At 35.7% G+C, this 17,822-nt stretch overlaps 2 protein-coding genes across 4 annotated transcripts; both read right to left on the bottom strand.

The window, feature by feature from the left end:
• Positions 1–1,172: 1,172 nt before the first annotated feature.
• On the bottom strand, positions 1,173–8,933 carry selenoo1 (selenoprotein O1). 3 transcript variants are annotated; one of them, XM_059506694.1, is made up of 10 exons: positions 8,863–8,933; positions 8,231–8,719; positions 7,865–8,068; positions 7,179–7,356; positions 6,231–6,361; positions 5,848–6,125; positions 4,269–4,437; positions 3,095–3,280; positions 2,733–2,889; positions 1,173–1,829 (listed from the first exon to the last, which is right to left on the bottom strand). In XM_059506694.1, exons 2-10 carry the CDS (start codon positions 8,698–8,700, stop codon positions 1,614–1,616), a joined length of 1,989 nt encoding a protein of 662 aa, XP_059362677.1. In that variant the 5' UTR covers positions 8,701–8,719; positions 8,863–8,933; the 3' UTR covers positions 1,173–1,613. The 3 variants fall into 3 exon arrangements, with proteins under 3 accessions (XP_059362677.1, XP_059362674.1, XP_059362675.1); XM_059506691.1 differs by having other exon boundaries at positions 8,231–8,910; XM_059506692.1 differs by having other exon boundaries at positions 1,623–1,829; positions 8,231–8,911.
• Positions 8,934–11,038: 2,105 nt separating this feature from the next.
• Positions 11,039–17,430, bottom strand: trabd (TraB domain containing). The gene is made up of 10 exons (XM_059506690.1): positions 17,046–17,430; positions 16,325–16,374; positions 15,747–15,804; positions 14,557–14,723; positions 14,331–14,471; positions 14,105–14,215; positions 13,728–13,867; positions 12,869–13,041; positions 12,004–12,100; positions 11,039–11,919 (listed from the first exon to the last, which is right to left on the bottom strand). The coding sequence occupies exons 2-10, from the start codon at positions 16,346–16,348 to the stop codon at positions 11,748–11,750; spliced, it is 1,083 nt and encodes a 360-aa protein (XP_059362673.1). The 5' UTR covers positions 16,349–16,374; positions 17,046–17,430; the 3' UTR covers positions 11,039–11,747.
• Between the last annotated feature and the right edge of the window lie 392 nt (positions 17,431–17,822).

Here is a 17,822-nt window from a genome sequence, read left to right as displayed (position 1 = left end):
TCTCATTAAAACTTAATCTTGCTGCCACGTTCTGGATTAACTGTAAAGGATTGATAAAACAGGATAGAAGAACTGCCAAGAGAGCATTGCAGTAGTCCAGCCTCGACAGAACAAGAGCTTGAACAAGTTGTGACACATGTTGTGAAAGAAAGGGCCTGATCTTCTTGATGTTGAATAAAGCAAATATGCAGGACGGGGCAGTTGTAGCAATGTGGTCTGAGAAAGTCAGCTGATCATCGATCATCAATCATAACTCTGATTTTGAAGGAGTTATGTTTGATGTGTCTAAATGGATGGTGAAATGTTAATATTATATTCATATTAATTGCTGCTTACTAATAATTAGTAAGGTAGTTGTTTTACTTTTAGGTGTGGGGTTGGATAAGGGGTCTAAAATATGGTCATACAGAATAAGGCATTCATATATTTTTTAATATATGCTTTATAAGTACTAATAAACAGCTAAAATGATAGTAATATGCAAGGCAATAAGCAGCTAGTTCATAGTGAGAACTGATCCTTAAAGTAAAGTGTTACCACTAGTTGGTTTAATAAATGTCAAAACAGCTTTCCATACAAGAGTTGCGTCACCAAGACAAAATAACCAAGAACATGATTGTACTTCAGTGAATGTGAGAACTGATGCATGTTTGTTCTTTTAATAGCCTTTAAAAACATTAAAACAAGGGCTTTGGGAGTCCCATTGGCTTTGGTCATTTACAATATGATCAGAGAATAAATGCTTGTTCCCCTGTTATATGCAATACATAACAGGGATTTTTTTTGGTCTGCAAGTACTTCACACTGTTGAAATCTGCCTTAATATTTTTAGGTGCACATCTGAACATGTGTTAACATGTTACTTAAGTATTGGGCCCAAGGCACAGACATTCCTTCCTAAATGAAAACAATGGAAGCCGCTTCCCCAACACAGTCTCACTGAAAAGGTCCCAAACATCTTTTACAAATACAAAACCTCATCATCACAGAAATAATCCTAGTTAAAAAAAATTAAATCACAGACATGCTATTTGTTATGTTTATTAAATTAGTGATTTATCTTAGAAATATTGCATATTCATCGGGATGTTCAAAAAAATTATAAAATTATGTCTGAAAATTTCTTCACAGTTGCTGAAACTATGCTGAATGACATTAAAATTCTGTTACAAGTAAATGCAGTTGCTGAATTAATAGACACTTTCAGCTACACATGGATTGTGTGTCAAATCTCTTATACATATAACTACATGATTTAAAGTGAAAGCCTTTAGGTAAACGATTACATCTGTTTGTGCGTTTGGAGTTTGGTTGATCAAGGTCTTGTGCGTTTTACTTGAAAGTCACAGTCATTTTATATAAAGGCATAACTTCCGTCTTTCAGACTGAGACCTGTCATGGTTAGACTGGTGGTCTAAGTCATCATTTGTAGCTATTCAAATATACAGCAATAAACGTGCTGGATTTTCATTTAGCACCCTACACATTATCTTACTGCATGTTTTTAACTGGTGGACAGGAGTTTAATGCCTCATTTAATACCTTCCCTGACACCTAACCAGCTTCTGCAGGATTATTCTGCTTAAATGAGCAGGTTAGTTGTCATGAAGGTTTTATGATGATCAGGTGACACAGATCTCATTGGCCCACATTGGGGGCTTGCTGTCATATGGGACAAGTACTCGAGCCTCTGCTCCTGAAGTATTCCCTTCTGCTCCGGTCTCATCTCTTTCATCTGAATCCACCACTCCTCTTCCCAACCAGACTGGCTTTTCAAGACCTTCCTGCACAGAGAACGGCTTTTCCAACACTTTCAGAACTCTCTGGACCTAATGGATTTGAGAAGACAACAAAGTCTTAAAATCTGCTTGAAAACTGCTGTTCAGAAAAACTCTCCATCCAACCTCACTGAGCTCGAGCGGTTTTGCAAGGAGGAATGGGCAAAAATTTCAGTCTCTCGATGTGCAAAACTGATAGAGACATACCCCAAGCGACTTACAGCTGTAATCGCAGCAAAAGGTGGCGCTATAAAATTTTAACTGAATAATTTTGCACGCCCAATTTTTCAGTTTTTTTATTTGTTAAAAAAGTTTGAAATATCCAATAAATTTCGTTCCGTTTGTTGAATCTTCACAAAAAATTACAGTTTTATATCTTTATGTTTGAAGCCAGAAATGTGGCAATACGTCGCAAAGTTCAAGGGGGCCGAATACTTTCACAAGGCACTGTATAGACAGATAGATAGATGTTTATATATGTATATATGTTTCTTAGGCTTACCCCCCCCAAAAAAACCCGGTAAAATTCTGAAATATTATTACAATTTAAAACAACCTTTTTTCATTTTGATACATTTTTTAATACATTTTTCAGCACCCATTACTCTAGTCTTTAGTGTCACATGATCGTTTCATTCAAATATGCTTATCTCTTATTCTCAAAAAGGTTGTGCTGATCAATATTTTTGTAAAAACTGTGGTACATTTTCATTTTTCTCTGATGTATAAAGATAAGATTAATTATAAGATAAATAAGATTTATTAAAAAATATATTTATTTCATTTATTTAAAATAAATATTTTCGTAAGTCTTGTAAAACTGTCATTTTTGACAATTATAAATTTAAGTGAATGTGTCCTTGCTTAATAAAAGAATATATAAAAAAAAAACACTTACTGACTCCATACTTTTGAATGATAGTATAAGTATAACAAAGCTAGTTATAGCCCCACCTCTGAGAAGTCACCATTTTCAGCTGCCTCTATTGCATTCTGGGCGATGTAGTTTCTGAGTACCATGTATGGGTTGTTGTTGTTCATAACATTTACTCTCTCCTTCTGCAGATCGGTCTCATCAACCCCTGACTCACACTCACGAGCAAGCCGCTGCCTTGAGAATTGGATTGACATTATATGCAAAAGCACATACATAGTAGTTAAAAATATAATTTACACAGATCTTAAATTATTAAAATACTTCATGTCCTCTTTAGGTTTTTTGGTTTCATAAACAATGCTTTACAATATATATTTCCACTGCCAACAGAAAATGAAAACATATTCAATCAAAAGAATTCAGAGCGTCCTTTCTGTACCTGTATTTTTTGATCCAGCTGGACCAGTCTTCTGTCTGTTTGGCCCTTAGTTGCTCTGCAGTGGTGTCCATCAGCTCCTTCAATCTTGAGAGCCTTTCCAGCTGCCGGGCGACTGTCTTCCGGTCCGAAATCATCTGGAACAGTGCAGGGTTACTCTGAGCCATGGACAGCAGCATTGCAAGTTCCCTATATTTAAGGAAAGAAAAAAATCACTGAACAGAAATATGCAAAGAAAGATATTTAACCATGTCTTTTTCATTTTAAACCATATTATTTTAGTTATTTTAGCTATACAATTATAGTATTTATTAATATTTCACTTGTAATTCACATTTATTTTTATATTTAAATTTTAGTTTATGTTTTACTAATTTTATGTGCTTTTGATACTTAGTGATTTAGTTTTTATTCCTTTTAAATTACTTTACTCTAAGAAACTGTAAAATAATGTAATGCTTTTAGTTAATAATAACAACACTGTTTTTTTAGGCAAATTTGAAGGCCTGCCGAATACTTTTTGCACTTAACAGCCATCCAAAAATCTATTCCCATCTCAAAGTAGACAGTGGGAACTGTGTGACATTTAGTCAGTGGGTGGTAAATTGATTTTTTATTTTAAGAGCTAGAGGAAATAGTTCATGTGGTCTTTCTACATAGTAAGCTATGCACAACTTTGATTATTATACACCATTTATAATTTTTTTACTGTCAATGTTGAACATTTCTAAACTTTTACACTACTATTCAAAGGTTTGGGATGAGTTATTTTTATTTAAACAAAATTAATCCTATTTTTCAGCAAGGATGAATAAAAACTGATCAATAGTGACAGTTAAATTAAGCAACCAATACTGTTTTCAAAATTGATAATCACAATAAATGTTTCTGGAGCACCAGATCAGCATATTACAATGATTTCTGAAGGATCATGTGACACTGAAGATTGAAGTAATGGGTGTTGAAAATTCAGCTTTGCATCACAGGAATAACTTACATTTTAAAATATAGTAAAATATTATTTAACATTGTCATAAGTTTCACAATGTAACTGTTTTTAATGAAATAAATGCAGCCTTGGTGAGCATTAGAGATGTGTTTTAAAAACATTTACAATTCTTTTTGACCTCAACATTATGAATGGTAGTGTACATGAGAATATAAACTGAGGTGTTACCGTGGATCCATGGTGGGTCTGTTTGCAGCTTTGAGCTCCTCTAGAGAGGCACACTGCTGCAGGAGAAGCTCTGCGGCTTGTTTTATAACCTCACTTTCATCTTCCCCCTCCTGCTGTGTTGGGCAGGAAATCTGACTCAAGCTGCGGAAAGTGTTGGTGAAATCTGCGCCTAAGAAGAAGAAAATGTAGAGAGAAATCAGAAGTATAATCATCTACCATCTGACAGAATAAGCATCTACCGTCCTGTAAGTATCCCCCTTTTCCATAGGCGCCGATTTATGTTTTTCTCCGTGGGTGCTCAAGGGCGCACGCCATTTAAAAAATAAAAAAAATAGACTAGGCTATTCAAAAAATATTGCATTTCAGAACCTTAGGCTAATGGACAGCGGCCGATACAAACAAACACAACAGCGTCACTTCTCAAAAATACAAACAGGATTGGAGATGAAAAGTTTAACTGACACGTAACCGCTAATGCGTTCAGCTTCTTGGGAAATTAATGTTTTGTAAATATTGATTAAAAAACTATTGCGAAAGGACAGCGTTTCCATTAACCGATTGTTGCGACTAAAATAATGAGTTTCTGGGAATGTCTACCTCATTTATGTTTCGAGGTTTCTTTTGATAGTGGCATGGCTTTTCTTTGAGGTTTCGAATCCATTATTCATATAGGCTAAAAAAATATTTTTTTATTTTATGTATTTAACAAAGAACTCGTATTCTGTCCAAAAGTAGGCTACTTTTGTGTCCATTAGTTTTTCCTCTTTTAAACCGTATATAGGCCTATACTTGAGCAGAAAAATGTTCCCATTTAAACCCTGTTACGAACTTTAAGGAGTCTAGGGAATGTACCGTAACATTAACATATTAACGTACTGCTGGGTATGAAATGAGGTGGAAGAACATGACAGACAAAACTTTGAAAGAGAAAAAATACTGGACGTTTATTCACAAAAAGCCAAAGCCACTAGATCCAGTAAAATAACAATAATAATGTGCGCTATGTACAAGGTGAAAATGTAAACAAACAAACAATAAAATGGGAAAAGAACGAAAGCGGCGCCAAAGGAAAGAACAAAATATAAGAAAACAATCATTAATCTAAACCTAATCTAACCTAAGCAAAATGTAGAAAATAAACCGAAATCTTCAGTGCAGTTTTTTTTTTATAACAAATCTGTCCATTTTAGTCTGATTAATGATTAGTGATTACGGAAAGCAGTAAATGATTACATACTCGCACGGCACTGTATAGTGGGGGATGGGACGTTTCAGAAACGCTGTGATTGGTGGATAGGATATGGAACATGCATGCGACTGGTTATGTCACTGTCACTGACAACAACATAACCAATCACAGTGTGGCAGACGCTTCATAGCGCCAACTGCAATGTTTAATTTTAAATAAATGTAGCCTACTGGCAGTCTGGCACTGGCACACATGGGTGCTCATTTTCCGTGGTAAAACGGTATCGGCGCCTATGCCCTTTTCTAACACATTTGGCACATCAAGACTGACATTTTACGGCACCATGAAAAACACAATCTCTCCAGGATGTTTGTTACACTATCTTCATACCAGTGTTATGCATGGTCTGCATAAGTTCTGTGATAAGCATCTCGTCCTCTGGTTCCTCCATCCTCAGCAGACCCAGTTTTTTCCTCATGTTGCTCAGATAGAAGCCATTGTAAAGAGGCATATACTCATCCAGCACCTGTTCAGCCCGGTCTGGAGGTAGATCAGGTGCCAGGGCTTCAGCAAGCCGAGCTAAATTCCAGCGGCAGATGGCCGGCTGGGCTTGGTAAGAATACCGCCCTGAAGTATCGGAGGCATTACAGATAAAATCTGGGTCAAAACTAGAAATAAAAAACAAGGAAATGAATGTTCATGAATGATTGTTCATTAATGCAAATGACTGTTGAACAGTTGGAATAACATTTGAGGTTTATGTCAGACTTTACCGATCCATGAATCCGAAAGGCCCATAGTCCAAAGTCAGGCCCAGGATGCTCATGTTATCAGTATTGAGGACTCCATGACAGAAACCCACACACTGCCACTGAGTCACCAGCCTCGCTGTTCGTAAAGTCACCTATCAATAAAATTAAAAAAAATTGGTTACACTTTATTTTAAGGTGTCCTTGTAACAAAGTTACATGAACTTACTATTAGGGGAGCACAATAAATATCGGCTGATAATTAATGCGTATCTTGTCAATAAAGCCAGTTATCTAATCAGCGGTAAATTCCATCAGGTGCATGATTTCCTATAGAGCAACTGTTACTACACGGAGCCGTTGTTAACTGACAAGCTGGGCAAATCCACGTTCATTATTATTATATTATCGGCCGATATTTATCGTGCACCCCTACTTACTATCATAATAAATTATGCATAATTACCTGCAAGTAACCCTAATTCAAACCCCAATTCTAACCTAACCATATAGTATGCACATGTAGTTAACAAATATTACTCAGTACTTACATGTATAATTACACTGTAACAAGGACACCTTAATGTATAAAGTTTAAGTACATATAGAAAAGCACAATAAAGATGCAAAGTTACTAATCAAAAGAAATATTACAAATCAAACAAGTATTTTTCCTTCTTAATAAGTCACAAATAAATTTAAATTTACAATAGTTCTATTTCAAGAAAATTAAAAAAATTATTTATATTAGCTAATTTAATCACTGCACAGTGCAATCATGCTCTAGCATAGTCTTAGTGGTTAAGAATTTAAATCTGATGATGGTAGCCTGCCAAAGTCATTCAGGTAAATAAGGTAACTGAGGGTAAGATGATGATCAAAGACCAACAAGCAACTGCAGGAACTGAAAATAAACAAAAGATTAGCCGCGGCACTGATATTATTAAAAGCAATGAATAGAGCTCAGTCTACCTCTCTGAAGAAAGCAGTATTCCTTTCAATGCGGTCTGAGTAATTCTGGTGGATCTCTGGGTAGAATGTCTCAATGACATAATCCAGCATCTGGGTTCTGATCTCATCGTGGCCATAGCTGGGACCTTGGCGGCCAGTGAACTCATCAGCTCGTTTGAAGATCTCAAATGATCCAAACCTACATCAAGAATCAGGTCAATAAAACCTAGAACAATGACAGATAGACCTAAAAGACCTTTACCAGTGGCATTATTTCACTGACAGATATAAAAACTAAAGTATTATAAGTCAAGGTCAAAAAGAGATAGCCGAGACTTGTTATTGTTAGCTAAAACTTTTTTTTTCAGTCATTTAATTAAACAGGTAAAGCTGAAATGAAAACATGATTATTTGATTAAAAACATTAAATTAAATTTCAAAAGAAAAGAATCTTTGAACACTAACTAAAACTAAGCTGAAGAACTAAAATGTCTTAAACATAAGATTAGATTAAAAATAAGATAAAAAAAATAATAAAAATAAAAGCACATAAAATTACAAAAACATAAAAATACTCAAAATTAAAAAGAAAAATCAATGCAATTAAAAAAAACAATATAATAGTACATAAATAATACTTAACTAACACTTACTTGAGAAAGCATTTACGACAAAAAAACAACAACAACAACATACTGTAAGGTTACCTAATAAAGCTGGGAGCAATGCGCAAGACCACAGAGCATCTTTCCATGCGTGGCTTGCCATCATAGTAGATATCCCTCATGACTCGTGAATCTGATGTCACTACTGATCCAGCTCTTGTGGTCGGGACACCCAAGGCAAAAACTGCCTCGCTGCACAGGAACTCCCGTATGCTGGAGCGCAAAACCTTTCTCCCATCTGCCTGCCTAAAAAAAAACACAAAAGACAAAAACTGGACTAAGATCTTAAGAAATAGAAAAGTGAAATTATAATCCAGAATTATCATTTTAAATGTGAACAGTCAATGAGAATATCACAACATGATGTGGCACATAAAATACAGCAGTGAAATGCAGTAGCAGGCCTACCTAGAGTATGGTGTCAGTCCAGCACCCTTCACCTGGATCTCCCAGCGTCCAGTGGGATTCTCATGCAGTAACTCTGGGCTCTGATCCACAGGGGCTTTCACTTCTCCCAGATAACATGCAGCTCCGTCCCCAAGCTGTCCTGCAAACTGTCCAAACTGATGTCCGCAGTAGCAATGGGCAGCAGGCTCTGATCCTGGCATCACTTTAGATCCACTGAGATACTCTGGGCCCAGTGGATCCTTCAGAACCTCATCAGCATCAAGACCCAGCAGTGCCAGAGCTGGACCTGAAACTGCCACAAACTTTGGGTTCTCCAGAGGGGTGGGTCGGACTCTAGAGAAGCAGGCCCCCCGGACCTGTCGGACCCCTGGTTCGGTGCAAGGGTCCAGTGGAAGCTTTTTAAGAGCAACATTGTCAAACTCCAGTCCCTCAAGGCAAGAGCGGCTTGTGCTTATCCCCATGTCGTCCATCCCCACATGTGATAGAGATCTACGCAAAATAGCACCGGAGCATGAGATATAAAGACGTGCTAAACGCATTCCAGCAGAAGCTATTCACATCGTACTGATGTCTAACAAAGCTTGTTAGTTAAGGAGACTAGGAAAAAGTGACAGTCATCATTACGTAACTACAAAGAGAACCAAGCTGTTCTCAAAAGCCAACGGGAAACTGGTCCGTCGTTGTTTTTGTTCCCCCTAGAAACAAACACAGTAGGTTACACACACATGATTCGAACAGACATTAACTCTCACCGAAAAATGAATATTATATAATTTACGTTAGCTTTGACTATATTTACATAATAGAATGGCCATGTTGATTTAAATGAATTTGCACGTATGCATGAAACAACCAAATCAAATGATGTATAGCTGTGAAACAATATGTAGTTATCATGTACAGTACCCTTCAGTAACGGTTGGTAACAAAAATATTACTGGAAGACTTGGGAAGAGTAATCTCATTTCTGTTTTCGTTTACTAATTTTTGTTTATTTAAAGCAATGCTTCCCAAAGTTTTTGTCAGTCAAACTCCTTTGATAAAATATTTACTTGGAATCTCTGAAGTTAATATCTCAGTAATTTACCAGCGCATTCTCATGTTTACAGTTCTCTGATGTTTGGTTAAGGGTCACATTGACATACAGGAAACAAATAAAATATTCATATTTTTAGTTTTTTTAAGTGTTAAAATTAGTTGACATTTTAATGATTTAATTATTAGCTTTTTTTATCCATTTAAAAAAACAATACATTTTGTACATTAAACCTAGTCGTAACCATTGTGTATAATATGTTTAACTGACTTTAAGAAATTGTTATAACAATGTATTATAATTGGCTTTTTTATGTCAATACAGTATGTTTAATAGCAAGTTTAAAATAAGTTTTAAAAAAAGTAGTCTAAAAATGAGTATGAATACATTACATAAAATGTGTAACCTATAATTTTCATCCTGTAATCTGTAGTAAATAATGGACTACAATTTGTAAGTAATCTACCCAGCACTACATGTATATGGACAATTCATGCATCAAAGTACTTACTGAAGATATGAAAGACAAATGTAACATGCTTGAAAACTGATTTAAGATTTTAATATAGGAGATATAGTTGAGCATTAGTTTCCTGAAAATGAAGGACAAAAATGATAGCAAAAAAAATGAGCAGTAAAGCTGAAGGATGCACAAAGTTATGCCTCAAATACCTCAGACCATGTCATTTCTCATCCAATAAGTGCAGCAGATCTAGGTGATCAAACAGTAAAACTGCTTAAAGTAAACAGGAAGACAGAGTTTTAGTTTTTAGGAAGACAGCGACAGGAGAACTAGACTACTGGGTCATTGGTTCAGTAGAATTGTTTTAATACATTGTATTAAACCAATCAGCTAGTCAACCTGTTTAATTAGTTTGCAACCACCTTGATCCATTACGAATATCTCCGAATGCTAATATACATTTAAAACCATTACAATATGTTGTAAAGAAAAATTCCAATTAAATAAACCCAACAAACCATCTACACAAGGAATCATGCAGATACATCCATATAGTCATTTCCTTCTCCAGCATACCTTTAAATGCACATGGCATGCATGCAAAGCTATAAACACATCTTAATTTGAGCCCCACTATAGTTAAAAAGAGCACTTTCCATTCAGCATCTAAAGATTTAAAAGAACAACTGAAGGCCTTCGCATTCCCGCAACACTCAAGTGTTGTGCTGCAGATGTGCCTGTGACCCAGATGACATTTAAAATTGGTTTTCAGTCACCCTATAAGACACAGTTGTAAAAAGCTACATGGAAAGCACACAGAGAGCAGAAACACTCCCACCTTCCCATCCATCCATATGAAGCATGATTCACAAATTGTGCCCTGATGGCCAATGCTATTGATGGCTTTTCTGTTATAAGCATTTTCTTGTCAACTTTACCTTCATTAATGGTTCTCTACACTTATTCTTGGTTTCTTGGCATTTAGTTTCTCTACACTTACAGTTTCAAGTGATTATGACGGTCTCATGCAATTCATGATTTGAGTTAGTGGTAAATTATGATTAAATGGAAAAAGATCAGTGAAATTCATCTTTGGGTAACTTTTATGAACAGTAGCAAAAACAGTAACAAAAATACTTAATTTCAAGGGAACAGATGTTCATTTCATTAAAAAAAATTTTTTTTATCTCTCATCTTACAACAAAATATTGCATAAACACAATGCAGCTTGTTTAATTAATTGCATAATTCACTAATTTCTAGAAACTGTGATTTTTATGAAACTGTGAGAGAAACAGAGGACGCCAGATTTAATAGTACCCTTTTATTATGACCATATGGAGCGAGAGCAAAACACCCTGACCAGTCTCTGTTCCTTTTAGCCCTTTTCAGGTCATGTGGTAGGAGGCACTTGATAGCTAGCATGGGCAAAGTTTATGCTGGCCTTATCAGGTCTGATCACCACCCCTACTTACTGGATGTGAATTGAAGCTCTTAAACATGGTGTGCGGTTGTTTCTGTTCCACTCATTTCGAGTATTTTTGTCAGAAACGTACAAATTCAATCAGTGAAACCAAAAATACTTCGGTCATAATCATTTTCCCGATGTAAATTGCTGGGAAACTAAATGCATTAACTATTTGCAGGAGCCAACCAAGAGTATATAAAGAGATATAATATACCAAGAGAGAAAATAAAACTTCAGTTCAAGATTAGGTGGGAAATCCTGCTGCAGCTAATTTCCTATTAGGTCATACTTTAAGAATGAGGAAAAGGGGGGAAAAAAAGCATGGTCCGATTTCTTTGGCAGTATAGCTCTGCGTACACAGAGCAGATGGACAGAGGGTTGAGGAGGTAGAGAGCTAGTCAAAAGCTTTCACCCACAGAGTTTATTTCATATGGATGGAGACCATGTTTAGCTCCCCTTCACCCAACCACCATCATGTAGTTAAGGCTATTGGTGTTCAGTGTGACATTCTGATCTCACTGCTGAAAAGTCTGTGCCGATAAAAGAAATGTCAAACGGAAGGTGTTCGTATATTTTCAAGCAACGATTGGACTGTCGGTAAGGAGAGTAATGCCCTCCCCACACCCTTGCTGGCACAGAAGCAGGCATAACCTAGAAGCCCCCACATGGCTCCTTTCAACACATTGCGTACTACCCAGCCAAATCGAGATGGTGGAGCCACGCTAAAAGAAAAAGAAAAAGATTTTGGTCAAGATACATCTAGTACTATTAGATACCAAAGTACATGCAACTGTGTCGGTACGTACCTCATGATTTCATGAATATTGAGCTCTTTATCCCAGTTCCTCTCAATACCAGGAACATGACCCATCCCGACCACTCCAACCACCACAGCAGGAACTTCTGAAAAAAAAAAAAAAAAAAAAAAAACTTTAAATCATCTGAATGAGATTAACATGACTCCAAATGTGTTTCTTGCTTGAATAAAGCACTGGCAGTTTTATTTTCTAATTATTTATACACAAATACAGCATACATTTATGATTTTAAATTAGCCTTTATTTTAATATTTAAATTTTCTGTAAATTTTACAGAAATTACAACAGAGTGTACAAAATTGTTCATTATCCTATGTATTTTCTTCTAATATGGAAAGATGTTGTCACAGTCCCAAAAACAATGAATGAATGTACCTTTATTTTGTTTTAGACTTGAAACATAGGCCTGTAGCATTGATAAACATCTTAATACACATCGGTGTAAGACGCAAGTGATTTTTAGTTAAAGGGATAGTCAACCCAAAATTGAAAACCGCCATAATTTGTGTCTTTCCAAACATGTATGACTTACTTTCTACTGTGGAACCAAAAAGAAGATATGTTGGAAAACAAATATGGGAAAATACAATGGAAATCTAAATTGTCTGTTCACCAACATTCTTCAGAAATATATTTTTATACTCAAAAAAAAAAAAAATCATCTAGGTTTAGAATGGCATGAGGGTGAGTAAATGACTATTTACATTTTTTGGTGAACTATCCCTTTAACAATAAAAACCCTGAGCATACCAGAATATGTATTTTTAAATTCAAGAAATATCCCTAGATCAAATAAGCATCACCATCACTTGATAGCAGAGCGGTGGAAAAGACTGCGGCATGCAGTACTCACTCTCAGCATTAGGAGGCGCCTCCACACAGAGCGCTGCTTGTCGAAGTGTGTGTGTGAGGTAGACGTCTCGTTCTGCAACAATAGTGCGGTGGAGGGCTGGAAACTCGCCAATCATTTCTGACATGGTCTGCTCCAGAAGATCCTTTTGCTTACACTTCTCTACATCCTCCTTGCTGATAAAAGTAAGAACAAATACCAGAATAAGATTCAGGTAAATTTAAACCAAACAAAAACATTTCCAGGCCATATTTCACCCACAATAAAAAAATCATGTTTTACTTAAAATTACGCCTATATTTAGGACAATTACTTTTACAACAATTATTGTCTTTAAAATAATGGTCCTAAATAAAGGCTTCATTAAGCTTGTTGGAATTCAATAAGATTTAATTTAGTAAAATTTGCTGCACTGCCTTTATTAAAAATATAAATAAAAATGTGAAGGCTGTCGATTAATTAAATTACTTTTGTATATGTTTGTTTTAAATATTAAATTAATAATGTTGATGAACAAATTTAAATTACAAATCATTTTTGTTTTAAAAAAGCCCTCAAATTAATGTTGAAGTCATTACTTTGGCAGAAGAAATCTTATTGGATTGGACACACTATCAAAAGTGCTTTTAGCATTATATCAATCTTTTTTGGTTTATTTCTTATCTTTGAACCCGAGCGTATCGCTTCTAGACAACAGCTATTTCGCTGACTTTTTTTTATGTACCCATGCAGCAGGCATCTTGGTGTTTTCTTGTCTTGATTTTAAGACACCATAAGATGTTTTAGATGTTCTAAGAGAGTTCTTAAAAACGTCAAGAAGTGATGAATGTGCATATAAAGACAAAGTGGTGTAGACTTGTACCTGATGGGGTCAGAGAGGAAGCACAGGCCCCAGGCCAGACGAGCCTTCTGCCACAGGCTAAGAGCAGCTATTGCACGTTTAAAGGTTACTGGAATGGGCCGATCCCCAAGATGAAATTTACAGAAGGGCACTTTTCCTGCCTACATTGGGTAAAACAGAAATTAATGCAAATTTTATTTATGCAGATCAGTCTCTGCTGTGACATGCACCGTGTTGTCCACAGGTTTTATGTTTCAGGTTTCGTGACTATGCACATTTATTGTTCTTTGATAATTGGTGACATCTGTTGGGAGTCAGAAGCGAGTGCATGAGTTAGAGTGCATGTCAAAACCATGAGGACTGTGTAAGTGAGCGAGAGCATGTGCATACACACTGACCTCCTTAAAGGCTTCTCTAAACTCTCCTCCGGGGGCCATGCCCAGCTGTTCTGTAATGTGAGCAGAGACTTTGAGCAGCAATATCTGCATGAGGCCAGACATCACCCCATTCTGACATGAGAAATGAGAAAACAAAACAGAGAAAACTTAGATTAGACTAGTAACATGTCGATAAATGAATGCAGAGTAATGTGTTTGACAATATAATAACTATGTCATGGCTGACCTGTTTAATCGCCTGTTGGACCTTCTCCAAGTTTATGTCTTTAGCCTCTTTTAGCAGCGTCTTCTCATCCATCTTAAGCATGGATACTCTATACTGGCATAGCTCCACCACCACCACATCTGGCTGTACCGCTCGGATCGTCTGAAACCATGCACCGTATCAAAACAGCATTTGATCAATCAGTAGAACTGATGTTTGTCCATAAAAAGAGAAAGCCAATGCTTACAGTGGCAACATCCTCCTTGCTGCTGTCGCTGAAGTGGGCAGTGCCAACCAGGTACACAATACTGCCCTCAGGTGTGGTGAGACGCGTCACGGTGTCCGGCAGATCTGGCTCTGTCTGTCGGCGCTGGGTACGCACTTGCCACAACACTTCCACTGCCTCAGAGTCCGCTAAATAGACAAAAACATTTTCAAGATCAAAACAAATATTATTTATCTCAAGAACATAAGAGGTGGAGCAAGCACACTTCTTTTTATTTACACTTTATTGCCACAGTAAATAATTATTTTTAGAGAACTAGTTTCAGCGCTGAAAATCTGAAACGGAAATGGAAAATGAGTCGTAAACAAAAGTATGTAAATAGTCTTCTTTCCATATGAGCTCTTAATCAAAAGTAAAAGTTGCATGTAAACCAGACAATAATGGAAAGATCAGTCATGTGATCTGCATTTCAAGCAGTACTAGAGCACAAACATAGGAAGGTTGAGCTTCAGAAAATATATGGTCTGAACTTTTGTGGTGGTGTGACATTTGAAAAATCGAAAACTTGAAATAGTTTAAAATCAGATTAATTAAAGTTAAGTCTTTTCATAACTCGTTAGTTTAGAAATTAAATATGCACTGCACATATTACTGTTAGCAAAAGCTTAATTGATTTTTTTTTTTTTAAACAAAACTGGGGTGAAAAAAAATAGAAATTTTAATAAATGGGCTCTATAAAGTTTTTGAAACATGGCACATTATAAAATTACAAAGCTTTACAACCCTCCTGCATTAAGAATGAAAATGCCACTAGACAGCAATAACACTAGACTGAGCTGAGAAATTTAATATGGTTCATTACAATTTTAATCATACCAGTTATCACAAAGTTGGTAGCTCTAAAATACTATAACTAAAAACTAAATGAAATTAGAAAAATAAAAAACATTAATACTGTGATAAAGTGTAAAATAACAATAAACCCAACTGAAAAGATACATTTTATTAATAATTTGCTCATATTACTTCATTAATAAAACACTCAAAATAATTTTATAACCCTGCACTGAACAATGAGTTTTGAAAAGATACAATATTACACTTTTGCCAATGAGATTAATTTTGAGGACTACACAGTACCATTTCCTACAAAATCATATGGGCCTAAAAGAAATTTGGGATTTGTAAACTTTAAATCAGAGATTACTCACAGAGTCCAAGAGGAAATGGAGGTTGTGTATCATCTTCTGCTTGGCCAACTGAGTCATCCTAAAAACAAAAATGATGCATTATAATCTACATATTTCTTTATATAAACACATTCTGAAAACGTACACAAAACAGGTGCAAAAAGCTCGGCATTCACTTCTAGGAACTGCCGCTTTGTCTTCAAGGTTGAGCGAATGATTTCATGTCTTTCATCGTTCGCAGTTTTAAAGCTTCAGTAAAAAAGAATGCTGTGCATATTTCTTCATTGTGGGAAATGCCCACCTAAACAAACAAAACACTATTATCCAATACTTTCAGTACCCACAAGAAGGCAATAAAGAGACTATATGCACATTGCCAAGTATGAAAGTAAATGAAAAGCAAAGGAAACTGAATCAATGAACTACAACAGAAGCCATTTCAATTTAGCGCCATTTATTCATGACTTGAATCGAATCCTCCTTAATAATTACAGATAAAAATCCATCACCATGAAAATAAATTTGTTAATAAATGCTTCTAGTGAGTTTCTCATCCTGCCAAAGACTAAAACAAAACCTACAAGCTCTTCATTCGATACCTCAGAGTTGTTGTCCTGATCCATTTTCCACTGTTCAGTAAAACCTCAACCTGAAATTAAAGATCATATGAGTCAGGCACAAAACAAAAACACATAATATGACTCCACCAAATGGCATTGAGACATTCAACAGATTTTAAGAGGTGTGGAAGGCTCTGTACTGGCCTGTTGGAAACATATGCCTCAACGCTAAACCAGACACTGTTTAATTAAAGGATTTATACATTTTCTGACTGGTACAGTTGGGTTGGTTAAGTAAAGTGAGTAATCAGACTTGATTATCAGCCTGCCATCTTGCCTCGTGCAATTACACCACGTATACTTTTCGAACTACTGTGATTCCAGCACAAGAGGATTAGTTTTTGTTTTGATGAGGGTTCAGATCTGATAACTATCTTTTAAGTTGCACAACGAAGCGTTTTATGTTGACCATGAAACAGATTTAATCCTACAGAAAGCAGACATTAAAGGTGGCAACCTGCTGTCACCAGATCACCTGGTTAGCACACCAAACTCAATTCAGACAGCTTACAGTTTCTAGCTTTTAAAATCTTTTGTAAGCAGTTAAATTTCATTGAAAAGCCAAGCGCATTTTAAAATTAAGTTATAAGCAGTCAGTCAAAACAGAAGGCAAAACTAAAACGTAAAATCTGATGTACTATTAGCTGCAATCTCAGCCACCACTTTGAAAAAGCAGCAAACATAAAAAAATAACTCTTACATTTGACTTGGCAGACAGCTTGCCACTCTTCCCACGAAAGTAACGAATCAGATCAGATTGGACTGGGATCGGACAGTCAGTTGTACTGAGGGATGAATGTAGTTCGGCTCCAGGCTAACTGCGCACACATCCGCGCAGCTGTTAGCTGATGCTATGCTAATACAAATAAACCCCTTTACAAACTTTAAAGAACAAACCAACAATAAGTTACTTATTTTGGGCCGCGGTGACAATTATATTATTGCATTTTATTATACAGATATTTAAAGAATACTAAAACTACCACGTTGACTGTAGTTTATGTGCTAGCCTCGACAAAAATGATTAAAGTTAGAGCTACAGTTCAGCTGCTTCCATGAAGTGACTCTTTAGCGCCGCCCGTTATTGTAATGCTTTATGGGTAATGTAGTGTATATAGGATGATGTGTAAACATGATTTTATTTGGAAAAAAAGTCGTTAATCTATATTAATCCATATAACAATTGTAGGAAGTATAATTTAAATATCACCCTGCTAAACTGTTTTAAAAGGAACTATTGTAATGCAAATTGTATCTTTTGTAAGTGCTTTACTACGTTGTAACAAAAAAAGTTAAAAAGTAGGCCTAGATGTAACATTATTTACATTGACCCACGTTTGTGATTTCTGAAACAAAATGCGGTTAAAATCTGAAAAAAAGTTTATTTTTTGTTTTAAAAAGATAAATTTTTTCAGCTGAAGAAGATATTTTACAATACATTTAAAATATATTAAAAATAATAATTATCCTTGTCATT

This window comes from Carassius carassius, chromosome 23 (genome assembly GCF_963082965.1).
Source record: "Carassius carassius chromosome 23, fCarCar2.1, whole genome shotgun sequence".
Classification (NCBI taxonomy): domain Eukaryota; kingdom Metazoa; phylum Chordata; class Actinopteri; order Cypriniformes; family Cyprinidae; genus Carassius; species Carassius carassius.
This window is presented reverse-complemented; position numbering and strand designations above follow the sequence as displayed.

Bases quoted from the DNA above. Each gene is read 5' to 3' on its own strand.
- selenoo1 (XM_059506692.1), bottom strand. From the start codon at position 8,769: ATGCGTTTAGCACGTCTTTATATCTCATGCTCCGGTGCTATTTTGCGT. The intron at 7,357-7,864 runs GTAACCTTACAG...TTCTTGATGTAG, and splicing joins ATTGCTCCCAGCTTTATTAG to GTTTGGATCATTTGAGATCT. The intron at 2,890-3,094 runs GTACAGAAAGGA...CCAATTCTCAAG, and splicing joins AGCTGGATCAAAAAATACAG to GCAGCGGCTTGCTCGTGAGT.
- trabd (XM_059506690.1), bottom strand. From the start codon at position 16,348: ATGGATCAGGACAACAACTCTGAG. The intron at 15,805-16,324 runs GTATCGAATGAA...TTTTGTTTTTAG, and splicing joins ATCAGGACAACAACTCTGAG to GATGACTCAGTTGGCCAAGC. The intron at 14,472-14,556 runs GTAAGCATTGGC...GCATGGTTTCAG, and splicing joins GCAAGGAGGATGTTGCCACT to ACGATCCGAGCGGTACAGCC.